Source organism: Mesitornis unicolor, unplaced genomic scaffold (assembly GCF_000695765.1).
Source record: "Mesitornis unicolor isolate BGI_N332 unplaced genomic scaffold, ASM69576v1 scaffold15277, whole genome shotgun sequence".
In the NCBI taxonomy this organism is placed as follows: domain Eukaryota; kingdom Metazoa; phylum Chordata; class Aves; order Mesitornithiformes; family Mesitornithidae; genus Mesitornis; species Mesitornis unicolor.
In genome coordinates this window covers 1-17,667 of record NW_010197205.1, presented here as the reverse complement: position 1 = coordinate 17,667, position 17,667 = coordinate 1, and the positions used below count along the sequence as shown (strand labels likewise).

At 40.7% G+C, this 17,667-nt stretch overlaps 1 protein-coding gene across 1 annotated transcript in view; it reads left to right on the top strand.

Moving 5' to 3' along the window:
* CFAP74 (cilia and flagella associated protein 74) overlaps positions 1 to 15,024 on the top strand; it is a gene marked incomplete at both ends in the record, with an annotated part of 37,239 nt that extends 22,215 nt beyond the window's left edge. Inside the window, 17 exons of the mRNA XM_010188727.1 lie at positions 1,930 to 2,017; positions 2,601 to 2,774; positions 4,050 to 4,183; positions 4,791 to 5,067; positions 5,547 to 5,654; positions 6,349 to 6,497; positions 7,028 to 7,162; positions 7,498 to 7,607; positions 7,997 to 8,052; positions 8,769 to 8,888; positions 9,152 to 9,304; positions 10,142 to 10,271; positions 10,811 to 10,965; positions 11,953 to 12,091; positions 13,069 to 13,196; positions 13,519 to 13,653; positions 14,932 to 15,024. Coding sequence (XP_010187029.1) covers positions 1,930 to 2,017; positions 2,601 to 2,774; positions 4,050 to 4,183; positions 4,791 to 5,067; positions 5,547 to 5,654; positions 6,349 to 6,497; positions 7,028 to 7,162; positions 7,498 to 7,607; positions 7,997 to 8,052; positions 8,769 to 8,888; positions 9,152 to 9,304; positions 10,142 to 10,271; positions 10,811 to 10,965; positions 11,953 to 12,091; positions 13,069 to 13,196; positions 13,519 to 13,653; positions 14,932 to 15,024 — 2,284 coding nt within the window. The remainder of the gene's footprint in view (positions 1 to 1,929; positions 2,018 to 2,600; positions 2,775 to 4,049; positions 4,184 to 4,790; positions 5,068 to 5,546; positions 5,655 to 6,348; positions 6,498 to 7,027; positions 7,163 to 7,497; positions 7,608 to 7,996; positions 8,053 to 8,768; positions 8,889 to 9,151; positions 9,305 to 10,141; positions 10,272 to 10,810; positions 10,966 to 11,952; positions 12,092 to 13,068; positions 13,197 to 13,518; positions 13,654 to 14,931) is intronic.
* Between the last annotated feature and the right edge of the window lie 2,643 nt (positions 15,025 to 17,667).

Here is a 17,667-nt window from a genome sequence, read left to right as displayed (position 1 = left end):
AGGCGTAGCTTGGATTTAGGACATTAATCTTCCTTTGAAAAATGGGGAAGCTTCAGAAAGGAGATTTGATGAGATTAAGGCATTTCTGACACACAAAATAAATATCTGGCTGTTTCAGTATACAGATCAGTTTGAAAAGACCTAACAAACAGGGGGAGTGCGTGTATGACAGAGAAATGTGCGTGCTGCGTGCTGCGAGCTGATGTGAAGTACTGAGCTGGTGACGCATTGCTGTAAATGCCTCCTCGCTGACTTAGTGCCCTAAGCTTGGTTTTCCCAGAAGAAAGAACAACTGTATTAAGAGTAACACACAAGTAAAGAGAGACACTCCTGGAGTGACACGAAGTGAACAGGTAGATGAGTGAAGGCTTGGGAACTTATTCTGTGTGCGCTGAAATGCTTGGCCAGAGGTGACGATACTCAATGTTCTGGGTGTTTGCAGCAGACATTTTCTGTTTATTTGAAGGCAAGTTCTCTAATATGCTGACTTTCAGAATTCCCAAATACCACATCTTTTAGCTTTTCTGCATTTGGAACTAGTCCTGCAGATGCTGACAGTCTAAATCTGATTTGTCTTTTATGCTTCTCTTTAATTGCTTTTAAGCATGAAGATGCTATTTTCAGAGAACTATCTGAAGGATTTCAGTATATTTTCCCCAAGGAATAACAGCTAATTTAGAGTCCAGCGCTGTGTATGTACAGTTGCATTTACTTGTTTCCCTTTGGATTATGTTGTAACACATGAATTTCTTCTGCTGTTCTAATTTCCTGTGGCAAAGTGGAAGCTGATACTTTATTCCTACCTTGTATTTAACTCCAGTTCCTATTTTAAACGAGTTAACCATACCTTTGCAGATCACCTTCCACAGTCCCCTTTCAGACTTGCAAAATAACAGCCAGCAAGGTTGCAGATCACCACGGTGTCCGAGTGGGTGCTGTTTATCCTTTAACAATACATTAAAAACTTGCGTGGAGTTCCAGGAGTGGTAGTAGGAACATCACCACTGTGGAGCCCTAAGAACAGGAAGCAAATCCACGCTGCTGCAAGACACTAGAAACAGCCCAGCAGAGCTAAAAATGCAAAAGCTTTGGTATTGTCTTGGCCTGAAGCTCTGAAATTATGGTAGTAAGATGCTTCCGTACAGAAACCCCGCATATTCGTTATAAGTTGCTAAACTGGTGTATAATCAGGCACTGCTGGTCTCCAGGTTTGTTCTCTTTCTTTGTCTGTGATACAATTGGATCTGCCTCAGACTGGCTGGCAATTAATGAACAGCAGAGGCAAAAGGAAATGATGCCCAACATTGGGTTGGTTCTGTGCTGTGGCTGCAGCAAGGAAGCAGAAAGCTTATATTGATTATAACACTTTGTTTTTCAGAATTTTAAATGACTGGATGGCATTTTAGGAAAGGATAAATGGATGCAGACCTCTGCGAGTAACTCCCTTAGACTCCTGTGTGTCCAACATCCTGTCTTTAAAAAATACAAAATCCAACATTAACATACAAGGTGTATTATTCTAACATCATCGCTACATAATTATAATGATAATCCTAATATTTCTGATCTGACTGCATCTTTTTCTTGGTCAGAAGGTGGAATGTCATTGGTCACCAGTTCTTGATTCGTATTTTCTTCCATCATTTTCCCTAATACTTGCTTATATCTTGCATGCAGGATTTTAGGAAGACTTGACTTCAGTGGAGCGTTGCAGTTGATGCTTAACCAGTTCTAGATGTGAATACTCCTATTTGAGCACAAAGGCTGTGTTAAGGTTAAAAGCTGTGAACAATAAAAACTTTAGACCTTACCTAACAGTTTTGTGGGGTTCTTGATTCAGAAATACATCTATTAAAAGTTTATTCTTCCCTTTAGCCAGAAAATAGTCAAAGTATTTTTATGGAACTGAATGTACTTTTTCGTTTTTAGGCAATCTCTTCGTGAAGATGCAAGGAGCTATTTTAATGAAGAGACGAGGGTCCTGGAAGTTCCCGTGTCAGTACTGATTGTGGATAAGGTTTGTGGTTTTCATTATGCTGGGTATCAGACTGACAACAGATGTAAATGACTTTAGGGAATGTTCACTTAATGATACCTAATCTCAGGTTGGCTCTTTACTGGTTGAAGTCCTATGATAATGGTAAAGGTTGCTTGAAGTGATAATACAGATTTGATAGTTTCTTCTTGTCAACACGTTTACAATACAGAAAATGAGATCCTTTCTAGCAGTTTATTTTGTGCGTTATCAGAGCTATCAGATCCCCTAGCACAACCTCTTTATTCTGATCTGTACTCCAGATACAGCGTATTTTGAAGAGTTTACACTTCCTGGAGGTGCAGGTGTGATTCCATTCTAGCATATGCAATTTGAGATACAGGTGATTTTAACTTTTTTTAGATTGTGCTTATCAGAGAGGAATTTCCTATTGCTTTTATTTTGAGAACAAGGAGGCTGAAGTTCAAGAGATCTTTATGTATGTTATTGTCAAGGAGTAGAGCAGAATAATCGCAGTTATCTTTTTGGATTACATTTCACTTAAACCCCTCTTTACAGTGCTACAGATGGAGGGCTTTATCCTGTGCTCTTGCATTTATTTCAGGCTAAAAAAGTTAATTTTACTGTCCATGCGATTGTTACTACTTCTGATTTGGAAATCAGTCCAGCACAGATCAATTTTGGATACTGCACCATCTATGAAGCTGTGCAGGCAAATGTCGTGCTAACAAACAAATCCATCTTGCCACAAGAGTTTGGATTTGTGGGGCTTCCAGAGGTATGTAGTTATCCCCCACACTTCTCTTCTTCTATCAAAATAGATTTAATTATTATGGAAACATGTTTCAACGTGAGGGTAAATGAGTCATGACTGTTTCTTGCAAACCCATGGTAATAATCGTGCCTGCAACGCTGTGGAAACACAGATTAGTTCTGGTACTGGTTTGGGTAAATTTGCAAGCAGTGTGAACATCCTCAAGGAGATTTTACTGTTCTCACCTACATAACATTAATAGAATACCTATTTTTTACACCAGGAAATCTATTAACAGAAGACCTGGTGCACTTTCTTTTGAACTCCCAGGTCACAGTACTAAATAAAACAGTCCAGGGATGTCGCTTTGGCCTTGAGGCTGGGGAATATCACACAGTTTGCATCCAAATGCCTAAACACGTTGTCTTTAGATCAGGGTGGCCGTGTCCAAACTTCTTATTGGAAATCATCCCCTGAACCATGCTGAGGTATTTTTTGGCTGACTGGGAGTTGATGTGGAAGCTAAATTAACTGCAGGAGCTGCCAGTTTCGTGTGGGCTAGGTCTACTGAATTTTATTTTTATTTTCCAAAAGTTAGCTGTTCAAGCTTCATAATAGCATGATGATCACAGTGTGACATGATTTGGCATATTGGAACCAGAGCTAGAGGAACCTGACATTTCATAAGGCATTCTCTCTTTCTGTGCTGTTTTAGGGATTAAAATCAAGGAGTTAGCTAAAAGAAACTGGAATCTTCAGCTTCATTTAAAGTTCTACTTCACAGCATGCACTTCATGATTAGCTTAAAATGTGGTGGGGAGACATTCTTTAATCATCATCAACTCATAAAAACAAACCAATGTACTTTTGAAGATATTAAGCTGATACTTGTCACTGTGGTGTCTGTGCATCATACAGGAATCAGCTCTTCAAAGATACAGAGACTTTTACCATATTTCATTCAGTTGTCTATGAAGAGTAAATAAACATAATTAGAGAAAGCTGATTACCATAAACAATAAGAAGCTGGGGAAGAGATTCGACTGAAGTCTGAGTTAATGGGTTTAATGCCCTTCAGGTCACTTTGAGATGAAAAAAAATGCCCGTCAGTCAGGTGCTGGTCATTAACTCGCATGAAAGCTGCTCCCTGGAAGGTTTCTGTTTTCCTGACGTTTTTACATTTAGTAACAAATTTTAGCTTGCGGGTAATGTCATATTTTAATGTATTTAATAATCTGATAACTTAACTAATAATTTATTATTTTCATAACAATAATTTCTTATCCTGCCATTTTGAAGTTTGTTGAAGTTCAACCCAATGACGGACTTGGAATTCTTCTTCCTCTCGAAAGCCTGACTTTGGACATAATCTTTAAAGCTAACAAGGCGAAAGAGTACAGCTTTGAGCTAACCTGCAAGTCAGAGATTAATAGGTATGTTAAGAGACTGATTGAGTAGCAGGTAATCTAGAAGTCTGAGTCACACTGGATTTCCACTGTTAAGCTAGTTCAGAAATTAAATCCCTGCCCACTTTGAAGAGGTAAGGCTGGGATAAAAATGCGAGGCAGGTAGGAAACCTCCAGCTGACAAGAGTGGCTCAATGCCTTCATTTCCATGTCTGTCTTTGCTGACATGGCTTTTACCATCTCACCTGAAACGTATCCTTGTCACATATCCAAGCTGCAAGTTTGCCCTAGGTTGTCTTAACTTGCAATGTTCTGCTTGCTTTTTCAGCACAATTACTGAAGGATTTTTCTTTTAATGCTTCATACATTAAAGCTAATGCTACTAAAATAATTATGGCATAAACTTTGATTTGACTGCATACATTTTCAGAAGTTCACAGAGGAAGAATTCAAGTAGGGACTCTAGCCAATTGTGCATTAAAAATAGATAGTATTATTGTTCATCTTTAGGCAAAATTCCCATTGCAAGCTTGAAATTCTGCTTAAATAGGGACTACAGGATTAGTTCCCTATTTTCCAGGCTGATTAAGAGACTATTTTATGCTGAGACAATTTATCACGTGTTTATTTTTAGACAATTCAAGCTGTCATGCAAAGCAGTTGGAGTCCACCCACCTCTTGAATTGTCACATTCCTTAGTTCGGTTTGCTGCAACGGCTTTAAATGGTACGTCTACAGCAGCACTGTATGTGCTGAATTCCCACGTGAGCGTCAACCCCTTTACTCACGCCGTCCCAAGGATTGGCACCGGGGAAGGTGCCCCTGTTGGACCCACGTCGTTTGAATTCTGTGTGCCAGAAGGCTGTCCAGTGGCAATTACACCTTCTGTTGGAACTGTGTTGCCTGGGAAGGTAAATTCACTTTAAACGTCAAGTGTTCTGCCAAATATTTTGATCATCTACATCCCTACAAGTGCTGTGAGTTGTTAAGGAAGCTCAAAACATAAATTATTATTAGAATAGCTGAAATACTTCGTCTTGTTTGAAATAATGTTTTAAGTCAGACATGAGTGGTTAACAACTAAATCTGGCTAATGCTTTAAGGGAGTTTCACCCTGAATGTTTTCTCCCCAGTGCTGCCATTCTGATTTATTTGAAGAATGTTTAAATATCAAAAATACCGGTTTTGTAAAACCAGCCCACAGTAACAGTGGACTTCCAAAAAAGCTGCAAGTGACCTTAGGGTCATCTTATTCGCTTGGAAAACCCCTGTGTTTTAGTTGTTGTTTTTTTGCTGTCATGTATCTGGTCCTATTGAGCTTTGTAGGTGTAACACATGTATGAGGGCTGAATTTTGCCAACCCTTCTTGTGAATGCTCTCGCACTCCCAGAAAAGCTTGATTCGAGTGTCCTTCAGACCAACATTGTCAGATCAGCTAATCAGAGAAGAGGCAGCTCGGAGGCTTTGCAGAGCAGCTGCGACAGGGGCAGAAAGACAAGTAAGGAATGCTAAGAACTAGCACATGCTGTCAGTCTTCCAGATATTTGTTTCTCTGGATGGTATTTTTATCATAAAATTATTTGCATATTAATGAAGCCCAGACTCATGATCCATGTTAAGACCTGCCTGTAAAGGACAAGAGTATGACTGTACTGTTGTACTTAATGCCTGCATTTAATGTATGTCTGCTCACTGAGCACTAATTTAATTTCATGGTAACAATTTAAAAAGCATTCATAGAGGATTTTCTTGCAAGTGCTAACTGTAAGTGCTCTTTAAAATAGTTTCTAGACTTCTTGCAGATTTACAGCATACATGGACCTTACAGGCAATGCTGTGGGTCAGTTAATTTAAGTGAGCACCTGTAGTTGTCTTTAACTGACATAAATAGGTAAAGTTCCCATGAGAGATACAATCTTTCACTCCTGTGCTCAAATAGGGGAGCTCTTTTTTTTTAAGATGGGGTAAAATATGTCCATTTCAATTTAATTTTACATAATTAGAAATGCACATAGTAACCACTGTGTCTGTGGCTTGTTACCATAATCCTACTGCTGTAACCTTGTTTCATGCACTCTATCACCTCTTAGGTTCTGTATCCTTAAGCCAGAGACCTTGTATTTGTAAATGGATTGGATTTCTAGAGATGCACCTCAGCGTATTTGCTGATATCTCGCTCTGTGTATTTGCAGTCAAAGAAGAAAGATGGAAAGAGAGAGGAGAAGAAATCGAGCATTTCCAGACAGCAGTCTTTCAGAGAGCTTGGAAAGGATGAAGGCAGTGAACACCTGACTTCTCAAAATAGTTCTGAACAACCAAAATCCAAAGATGTAAAGCCTGGGTAAGTCAGCAAAAGCATCTTGTACTACATAGACAACATTCTCTTTAAGTAGTTTAATGAATCTACTAAAACCTATAGGTAGACAAGGAAGCAAACAGTAGAGAAGAAATAGCTTTAGCTGTCGCAAAGGCTGTTTCCAAAATTAGTACTGCTTTTAAGCCGCGCAGCTGTACCCTCTCATGTAAGGCAAAGAATCCCTTTATGCATCAGAGGGATTGAAGACTTCAAAGAATATATCAGAAAGCATGAGACGTGGCTGTATGGGTAAATTTGGCTGAACTAACAAGGGTTTTATTTTAAAGGGCAACTAGAAAGCTGAACTTAATTACCAAAAGAAACTGCTACATCCTACCACTTGGTAGGATGGGTCCCTTACTGTGCATCCAGACAGTCACTTAGTTTCACTGTTATGTTCAATTTTGAATGTATGACTAATAAATGATAAACACAAATAGCTCAGTAGATACCTATTTGACTTTTTTTCTTACTCTCTCACTCACTGAGATGATTTTTATCCCTGGATTTTCTAGTTCTGATGCTTATATGGCAGCCCAGGCTTTCCTGATGAGGAATTTCAGTGGGAAGTTTGAAAAATACATGGTACCATGCTTTGTTGCAAGTGGACCTATCGATGAAAAGACAGGCTCTGAAAACCTAAGCTGCAGGTATTTGCAGTTAGATATGTACAATTCATGGTAGTTCAGAAATTGGAGGGGAAATGGTGGGCATGTTAATTTATTCATCTGGGGGGAAAAAATTGTTTTCCTGATCTTAATTACTTCATAGGTCAGTGGTAGAAACTCAGGCTTACAACCCATTAGTTTAAACCAGAGGCAGCTCATGTTTCTGCTTAGGCATACACAAAACAGTCAGCCACCTCTGTTTTGTAATGCTGATTTAATCATGTCCTGTGATAGGAACAGAGTAAGAGATTTTTGCCAATAGAGGGTTTTTTCCTGTGTGATCCAAGAAAAAAATATCTTTGTACTTCTTTCTGTAGCCCTTACAACACCTTGTATTTGGAGTTGCACTGTCCAGCTGTAGCACCATCAGTTGTGGTCACTTCAGATAATGGAAAAAACAGAGTGGATTTTGGTGATGTTGCAGTAGGTATGAAATCTGCGTTCAAGTTTTGAACTTCTTCTGTCTGATGTTAATTTTTTTCTGAGCATAGTTTTGCATTTTCTTTTACAATTAGATACGTACAATTACTTCATTTTCAAAAGTCAATGTAGAAATGAGTCCTTTAATAGGTACTTAGGTGGAGAATTAGATCTGGCCAGTTGAGGTGTGTGAAAAGCAGACTTGATCCTGACACATGGAACTGGGAGCTCTACAAGTGACTGTCCAAATTTGCACGTATTTTGGTGAGCTTTGACTAATGTGTTAGCCATAGAAATGGAATGAATGTTTGACCCAGGTAAAAGCATGAGTGAAAAGGAGGAATGGTAGTGCATGAGTGAGCATCGTCACTGTTTGAATGTTTTCACTCCTGTCAGGCCACAGAGTGATGAAGCGAATTACAATACAAAATATATCCCTGGAGAAGCTGGAAGTATCCTTGTTATACATGTAAGGTAATCTGCCATTCAGCTTCTGTTTAATTAGTCTTTATCTGTAGGAACTATATGACACTAAAGCAAGGAGGAGGTAGCAGATCTCGGATTTAATGCACATCTTTCAGAGTGAGGCAGGAGGTGATGTGAAGAATATATTGGACAGGCCTAGGTGACCTACTGGGAAGCTAATTCCATTCCACCGGTTTAACTGGAAATAATTCTGCACAGAGCCAAACTGGAGAAGCACTCCACCACTTTCCAAAGAACATAAGGTACTGATGACAAAGGTGGTTTCAGTACGTGTATGTGGGAAACAGAACCAACAACTCAGTTTTTGCACAATGCTTCTCTGAATTTGTGAACACCTTGCAAAAAGAGGCTACTCTACTGGTTTGTCTGGGTTAAGCTGTGTGGGATAATATAGGAGAAGGTGTGTCCCAGATCTCAGGGTGTTAACGACCCATTCCAGGCAAAATCTGGAAATGAAGTTACGTGGATACCTTATTAACTGGAAAAGGATCTTGCAGCTATTTGAATTCTGTGGGGGGAAAAAAATAGGATTAGTTCTTTTCTCTTAGTTACTGGTCTCTGAAAAAGCTTGTGGGTGGTTGGTTTATACATCTTTGGTCTGAACAATATTTAGAATCTCTTCCTGTATTTTTTCCTATGGTCTTTGTTTATAAACTTTTTTCCTTGAGATGCACTGTTTTAGCTGGGATTCTCAGTTCTGAATCCTCATGGCCCCTTCCTGTTGGGCAGAGCAGCTGGAATGCTTGAGCCAGGAGAAAATAAACCCCTCGTCATCTCTTTTTGTCCAAATGAGAATAAAATGGTGAGTAAGAGAGATAACAGTAATGGGGGAAAAAGAGAGAGACAGATGTAATGGGCTCTGTAATACACACAAATACTGCCCTGAATGAGGCTGTATAATAGTAAAAACTTTGTTGCCAGTGCATAGCCCAACATTTGGATCTTTGCCTGTGCACTAAATCCAGAAGTTGGGTAGTAATGGGCCATTTGTGGGAGGGGGTCAGTTGGAGGGATGGGGAATGTTTACCTTCAGCAAATGGGCTAATGCAGACGCTCTCTTGGCAGTATTTTGAAATGCTGGACATCCAGACAGCAAAAACCAACCTCACCCTAAACATCACTGGTCATGGGGTGATACCATCAACTGTGTGCTCTGTGGGAGAAGTACTCGATATGGGCTATGTCGTAGCCAGGGAGAAGGTGACTTCCACATTCAAGGTAAATCTCTCTATGCTGAACCAGAAAGCACATCAGCAATTTTTGGAAGGAGGAAGAGAAGTTGTGTAGTTCCTATTCTGGCAGAACATCAGGCTGAGTGGCAAACTGCAGATAACAGAGCTTTAAAAGCACATCTGGCAGAGTGATTTGATACTGAGACGGTTTCAGACTGAAGGTAACAAAGCTGTGCAGGGAGGATCTTATGAGCTGCTTCTGTCCTGCCTGCAGCCTATTAGAAAAACCCCAAAAGTGAGGGGAAAAATAAAAAAGAGATCCACTACCTTCTGTAAAAGAAAGAAATGGCCTGTGTGGTCTCCTCTGTAGATCTATCCAGTGTGCAGAGAGATACAGTCAGAAATGGCTTTGCTTTTACCAGTGTTAGAAATATTTGCCCTCTTTTATTCTGTCCATTACTGCTATCACACTTGAGGCTGCTCTGCGGCCACACAAAGCAGTGACCCAGGTACATGGGTGAAATGCAAAACTGGTCCTATAAAGAGCACATCAGGGTTTGCCATGGTACAGCAAACTCCCAGAGACTCAAACAGGCCAAGATCTAGGCATATATTTCTCCTCTCAGATTTTGTCGAAGTGTGTCAGTACCAAAGTGTATTACTTGCTGCAAGACTCTTAACAGGAGCCTGGTTCCTGGTGTGGGGCAGGGGTTGACATGACATGTTATGGTTGACAATAACACATGCTTTTGGAGGCATCCGGGTACACAGTAGTGCATTAATGCAGCAAAATAAAAGCAGCCAGTTCACAAAATGTGGATCCTACAGGCTTGAGAATCAGTTTCCTTAATGGAAATGCAGTTGTATAAATTAATTTCCCCAGATACAGAACACTTCCACACTGACCCTGCAATACTCTATACAACTGGAGTCGCTTTCAGCAACAAGAGACAGAGATCAGCAGCGACTTCCGTCCTTCATCACGTCCCCTTTGCAGAGAACAGAGATTGTTGGTAAGCTTGTTTTTTTCTTTTATCTTTTTCTAATGTTAAAGACTCATGAAGTATAAAGCACCATTACTCTGTCCTGTTAGATCTACACAACTGTCAAAACCTGGGGTGTCACATCATTGAAATTAAAGACATAATTTTGCTTCCCCAGTAGGACCTGTACTAATTCTTTCAGTATGGGAATCTGTACATTTATGTAGCCTGAGCAAATATCCACAAGGGAGGAGATACTAGTGTTTGAATCTAAATAAACCCTCACAGTAACTGCATGTTAAAGATTATACTTATGGAAGTCCATCTCTGTAAAAACACTTGTTAGAATGTCGGGTCTGGTGATGCTTCTGCAGTTTCTCTAGAGATGAATGCATTAAACTGATAGATGGATTTATCTGGTGTTCCTAACACCCTGTTTTGCTGCAAAACCATGTACCAGGTTGTACTTATTTGCTTATCCATCAAAAATTAAATGGGTTTAAAATATATGAAGTAGTAAAGTGGAGCTGTCTTTCTTCCTTATTTGTATCCTCATTTTTATTTACCAGGAACACAGAACTACAGTGGCCTAAGTGTGTTCAGCGTCTTTCCGACAGAAGGAGAAATTGTTGCTGGGAACAGTCAGGATTTTAGTGTCACTTTCAGTCCTGATCATGAAAGTCTGTACTATTCTGACTGTCTCAAGGTTGTGCTCTTTGGCAAGGTGAGACAATCAAGAGACCTGGATTATGAAATCTTAGTCTAAATATGACCTACAGCATGGGTCTTAGTAGGAGTTTCAAATCATTACATCTAGTGGACAGCATTTGTAGGCTGAAATATGATCTTTATTAGATTAACTGATGTAGGTGGGAGGTGGCAGGTTTGGGGCTCACTGACTTTTTTTTTCACACTTTAAATATTCAGTTATTAATTCATAACAATAGTGACTTGGGATTGAGTCCTGTCTTCTGTGTAGCTGTCTGTACCATGGAAATGAGAGCTGCTGAGCACAACTCCCAGGGTGTTCTCTGCAAGTAACATTTAATGGAGCTTTGAGCAAACTGCCAGGTGCACCGAGGACCAGGAAGCTGCTTCTGCAGTCGCTCAGCATGAGGAAGGAGGTTTTGATCTCTAGAGCAGCAGTTGAGCTTAGAAGGAGCCCAGGTCAGGATATGAAGGCTGGCGGCATAGCAGGTGACTTTATGCCCTGTGCCAAAAGAGTCTGACCAAAAGTTAATGAAGAGTGCCAACTAATGACCATCGGCAGGCACTGCAAATACAGAGCAGAAAGTGGTAGCGAGCAAAGTACTGTTTCTCTCCTTGCAAGTTTTGTATTTCCAGATTATCTTTGGAATTGCAGTTAAGAATGCGAATCAGGATAAGCTGAAGGTGAATGGAGACTGGTCCTAGTTCACAGACTTCAGCCAAGTTTGGCAGCAGACAAGTTTTGCCTTTTAGAGGCTTTAGTATAAACGGTTTGTCCAGTCCCCTCCTGAGGCACACTGCCCAAGCATGAAAAGTTGTTTAAAACACAAGTGCCTGGACAAGACCAGGGGAGGATGCAAGACTCTTGCATTAGAGTACAAGGCCTCTTGGTATTTATGTAGGCAGGAGATGTAATAATTTCCATGCAGCTGATGCTGTTGTATTCCAGTCACAGCATTCCTCAGGCTGTAACCTGCATTAGAAGCATTTTTGTCTTGTCTAGAAAATAGCCCACGTGATCCACCTAAAGGGTGCAGCGAGAGATCACCCAATGTTTGTGGAAGGGGGAGTTCCTCTAGATGTGCCCGTTGAGTCCCTGGCTGTAACGTCACCTACACCATCGCAGAGAGCGCTGGAAGGAGGTAATGTTCTACCACGTACGCCTCATTACAGAACAGTGAGTGATAAGACATGGGTGTGTTTCTCATCCCTTAAGAAAAAGTAAATTAAAGAGAAATTTTCCAGAAACAGAACAAATAAGCATTATGGTATAGCCTATATATTTGTAACACCAAAAAAAACCAAAAAGCAGGGAATTTTCTATTAAGGACAGATTTTTGTCTTAATTCTAGTGCAGTTAATGACAATCTTCTATCTTTGCAACTTGCCTTGCAAAAATGATTGAGTTAACACTGCTACAGAGTATTAAGATGTATTTGCTTTCTGCCACTTCGTCCCTGGCTGTAACGTCACCTACACCATCGCAGAGAGCGCTGGAAGGAGGTAATGTTCTACCACGTACGCCTCATTACAGAACAGTGAGTGATAAGGCATGGGTGTGTTTCTCATCCCTTAAGAAAAAGTAAATTAAAGAGAAATTTTCCAGAAACAGAACAAATAAGCATTATGGTATAGCCTATATATTTGTAACACCAAAAAAATTTCATACATAACAACAGATCCTGGGCTCTCCTGACTGTACTGTTATGAAACAGACACACTTCCAGGGCTTTGAATTTGTCCTTCCTTAATGTCTTTGGACAGTATCTGTGTTCAGAGACAGTACATAAGCAACTCCCAGCTCCTGAGCTATAAAAAAATCTAAGCACATAGCATACACAAGTAGGAATATTGTACACACAATGTATGTGCCATGGGGCTAGAAAACGGGCATGAAACTTGATTACCAATTACAGTTTGCAATTGCAAATTATGCAGAACCTTCTTTTGCTTAATTCTTCACTTACTCTGTAAGAAGGATCTCCTTAGCTATGCCAGCTCATGAATTTGCCACAGCATCACTGTTTTGAACTATCCTGGTGTAATTTATGCTTCTTCCAAACTGATAATCACTTGGTTTTGACTGTCTCATGAGTCTACTTGATTCATATTTGTTTAGAGCTGCAAGAACCAGTGAAGTCCATTCTCCTCATTCTGGAGTACGTCGAGGGAGAGAGTTCCCCGGTGCCAGCAATGACAGAACTGAAAATTGGAGCTATACAATCAACTCAGTTTGCATCTAAGAAGGTGAAGGAAAGAAAAAGTGCAGTTTTATGTCAGACACTGCAAGGAAGCGACAATCGATTTAGCAGTTTGCTTCCCTAATTCTGAAATATGGGAGTTTGAGCACAGAACTGAATCACAGGTCTGATACTGTTATTTTAGGATAGTATTTTGGGACAGCTTGACACAATGTACAAGATGGATCCTTGCAGTTTCAAAGGACATAAGCAATTTGGCAAGCAATAGGCCCACGTACAGCATCTGGGCAGTGCGGCCCTTAATAAGCAGGCACCGTGCTTGAAGGAGCAGAACTGGCTGTGATGAGGGTGTGTTGTGTCTCTCGTAGAACGTGGAGTTCAGTTTTGACAGCCTGCCACTCCTGCAGCAGAAGGGATTCACCGTTCAACCTGCGAAGGGAACGATTGAGCGTGATGAAGTAAAACACATCGGTGTTTCTTGGGTGCCACCTGCTGACTTTCACGTAAGTTACAGTCGCTGCAGTGTTGCTGCTCTGCGTGGCAGCGGTTTTCACCGACTTGTAGGAGCAGTGGAAGAGCTCGACTTGGAGATGTCAGCAGTCCAGGCTGCTTGGACACATTAGAATGACTGAACACATGTAGTTACCAAAGGGAGTGCAGGCTGGTGTACACACTGATATGAGAATAAAAGCAAGGAACAAGAGGTGTGATTTGACCTCATCACAGGCTTGCATTCCTCTGTGTGATAGAAAGAACACGCATGAGTCACTTGCATCTTCCAGAACTTAGAATAACTTCTTACAGGTCACTGCATTATATAGCATCAAAAGGCCAAAATGCTGCTGCTGTTCACTAAAATACACAGCTTCGATCACACTGAAGTGAGCTTTTTAATGCCCCCTGGGCAAGAAAACCTGTAGTCCTGCTGACAGAAAAGTAAGTTTACATGGATCATTCAATGTGGTAGTGTTCTTTTGGCTGTGGGCTGCCTTTCCCTTGGTGTATTCCTGGAAGTCAGTGGGGGCTCTTTGATTTTCCACTTAATAAGTGCTTTATGAACCCTGTTTTCCTGGCTACTTCTGCCTTTTCATATTGCAGAGTCTAGGTATGAGGTCCAAACATCTCTACAGGGCTGTGATTGCCCTTCCTGATTCATTTTATTGGGCATTCATGGAGACTGAAAGAATTTACTCCCCTGCTTTTTGTTGAGAGCTGTGTGTGGGATGGCAGAATGAGTGGCTTGTTCCAAAATTAAAAGATTGCCGCTATCATGTGCAGAAAGAAGGCAGTAGAGTTCCTGGCATGATGCATCAGGTTCACATCGTGCCTCTTGGTAACCACTGGTTGTTACACTGGTTGTTACTCACTCATGGCTAACAGGATCCATTTCGAAGGCAGTAGAGTTCCTGGCATGATGCATCAGGTTCACATCGTGCCTCTTGGTAACCACTGGTTGTTACTCACTCATGGCTAACAGAATCCATTTCCTTCCCAACCCTCACTGCAGTGTACTCTGCTGCTGCTGTGCCCAGCTGTCATGGCTGTAATACGGTGACGATATCTGTAGCACTCTGGAGATAGAAAGCTTAGTCATTGCTACGTCACTTACTGCAGTATGAGCATGGCATGAAAATGGAACAGAGCCAACACAGTGGGAAGAGGGGGAATCTATAGTTGCATCTTAAAACTGATGTAAAATACATAGTTTAGGACATGATCAACTACTCTGGTTCTATGTGCAAAAACAAAAGGTTGGTTTTTATATGTGAATTTCTTTGCAGGCTGATGACCCTCCACTTGTGACAGCCCTCCTGTCCTTAAAAGGTGACATTAAGGAATCTTACCAAATCCTCTTCATGGCAAAAGTTGTCTCCGTATCCTCCCACTGAGTGAGGGGCCCAAGCTAAACGGAAAGGAAGATGGAGGCTTGTATTACTGGGAAACCAGTGGATCTTGGTTGAAACAAGGAAAGAGCTGGAGATTGTTGTAAATACGTGAGATGAGGAGGAGGAAAGCAGGAAGGTGACATGTAAGATTTCTGCTTTCTTCCCCACAAAATTCTATGTGAACTCTATAGAAGAAAGTAATGAGGAGTCAAGTAGATACATCTGCTGTTAATCTGTCTTCCAAAGGTGGGTGTTCCCAGGGAGCCCTATCTTTTATATCTACATGGGTGAGTTTCAAACAATGTATATTTTTTCCCATTTCAGATGCATTTTAATGGTTTGGAAAATCCTTGGGGTTCTCCTTCCTAAGACCAGAATAAAGTTTCTTATTCAAGTCGTCTTCAGATCGTTTGGGCAATCATTTTTACAATACACTATGAAATCTTCTTAATAACCCATGGCCAAGGAGGAAATGATGACCGTAGTGTCCACTGAATCACTGGATACGTACAGTTAGACACTTGCCTTAGACTATGGCTGTCCAGGAACTTTGTATTTCTAAATTTACTTTCCTCTGAATTTTGACTATGAGTAGATTTCTGCCTGTTACTGAGGAAGTTGGAGTGTCCTGTGGGTATAAGTTCTGTCAGGAAGCAGTAGTTAGTTCAGGGAAAAGTACAGAGGCACTTCACTAGGGTGAAGGGACCAAGAAGTTAGCAGAAATCCAGAAACACAGGTGATCTTTTAAATCTTATATCCTGCTCTTTCTTGAATCACAGTACGTCTGTGGCAAAACTCCTTCACTGCTACTCCAAAGGCTTATTGCCATTTGGCCCAGTGTAGCTGTTAACATTGCTTATTTAGATTATGCAGTAAGAAAATAGACTATTTGTAAACATTCCCTAAGGTAAAATGTGTCAAGCTTGTTGGACTGCAGGGAAAAGCAGAAAAGCAATTGTCACAAGAAATATTTCAACTAGTTTCACCCTTTTATAGAGAAAGCTTGTATAACTGATGAAGAGGGGTTCCTTGTTTTTCCCAAGACAGTATGCTTGATCCATTCTGATCTGCTCTTGTTTAATAACAGATCGAGTGACTGTGAAGTTACTTAACTCTTCAGTCTAAAGCACTGCAGATGCTGAAGCAATAACCAGTCACCACGGGAGGGGCAGAGCTGGGAGGGGGGTGGCAGTGCCAGCCAGAGACATCTCTGCCTTCATTCAGTGTTTCTGGTGGCACAGCTGGGCACTCTGAAGCTGAGGACAATGATGTTTGTGTGCTGATTCTCTTGCAGTCCTTGTAGCTCAAAAAGGGAGACTAAATACTGCTATATAAAGTGAAACTGTTGCAAATACTACTGCACAGTTGACAGTTACCTCATGATAGAGAAGTTCTCAGAAAGCAAGGAAGGGCACAGCATGTTGGAGTGGAAGGTTTATTTCAGGCAGTTCATTTGGGGCCATCCATTATGTGAGGATTCTTTGGATTTCACTCCTAGTGAACCAAAAAGTAATGGCTGAGAATACATTTAGAAAGTAATGGCTGAGAATAAGTTAGTCTCCAGACTCTCATAACCATCTAATGTGCTGAAAATGAGTGTAAAATTATCTACTAAGAAATGACAACCCTGTTTTAGGTCAGGTACTGTGAAAAAGTACCCAAAGGATTAGAAAAAGTAAAAAAAAAAACAACCACCAAACAAACAAAACCAAAACCAACCCCCCCCCAAAAACACATAAAGACTGTGACAATGTTCAAAAAAGGCAGAGGTTGCTTGTAAGAATAAGAAGGCAGCTTTGTAAGCCTACAGAAAGAAGGTGAATATGCAAGGACAGGCTGGTCCAACCAGTGGTATTTGCTTGGACACTGAATCTGAAAGACTCGTAACAACTTCGGAGAGCTCTGGGCGTATTCAGCTGTAGAAGTTGGCGAGTCAAGGACACAATTGCCAGGAAACTGTAAACATGCAATCTGATGCTTCTGTTTCCATATTACAGGACTCAAATAGGGGTGAAGCCCTTATTGTGACAATAATGCAGAAAAATGTAACCTCAGAAATATATAATTTTTATTTATATATATATATAAGCTTAGTTTTCTGCTCCTATAACCGCAGTTTTGAACATTATACTTTCAGTTTTGCAACCCTTATGCCTCAGGTTACTGGACACAAACTCTTGCACTTTCAGGTTTGAATCTAAATGCAAATGTGTGCTTTGTGGCTCTGATGCAGTTTGAGTTTAATAGGAAAGCACTTCACATCTGTATATGATCTTTATAATCCTTAAAAGCTTTATCTAGTTCATTTCTAAATCTGAGAGGATGTGAGCACTTTAAGTACTAGTGTCATACTCGTCCTATTAATACATGTTCTGCTTATCCAGTGATTTCAGAGATTGCTTCACACTTACAAATGCAGCTTTTCCTAAATGAGCAATGGTCCCATGACCCTGAGCAGTCCTGTAGGAAAATATTTCAGTCAGTGTGCCACATGCCATTACCGAGCCTTGAAACGTTGGGTTTGTGACTTATGGAGCAAGAGTAGTGAATGTCAGCTGGAGAATGGGCTATCTCACATGGTGTTTCCAAACTCCTGTGTCCAGTGCTGCTCTCAAGGGCATGATTAGCCCC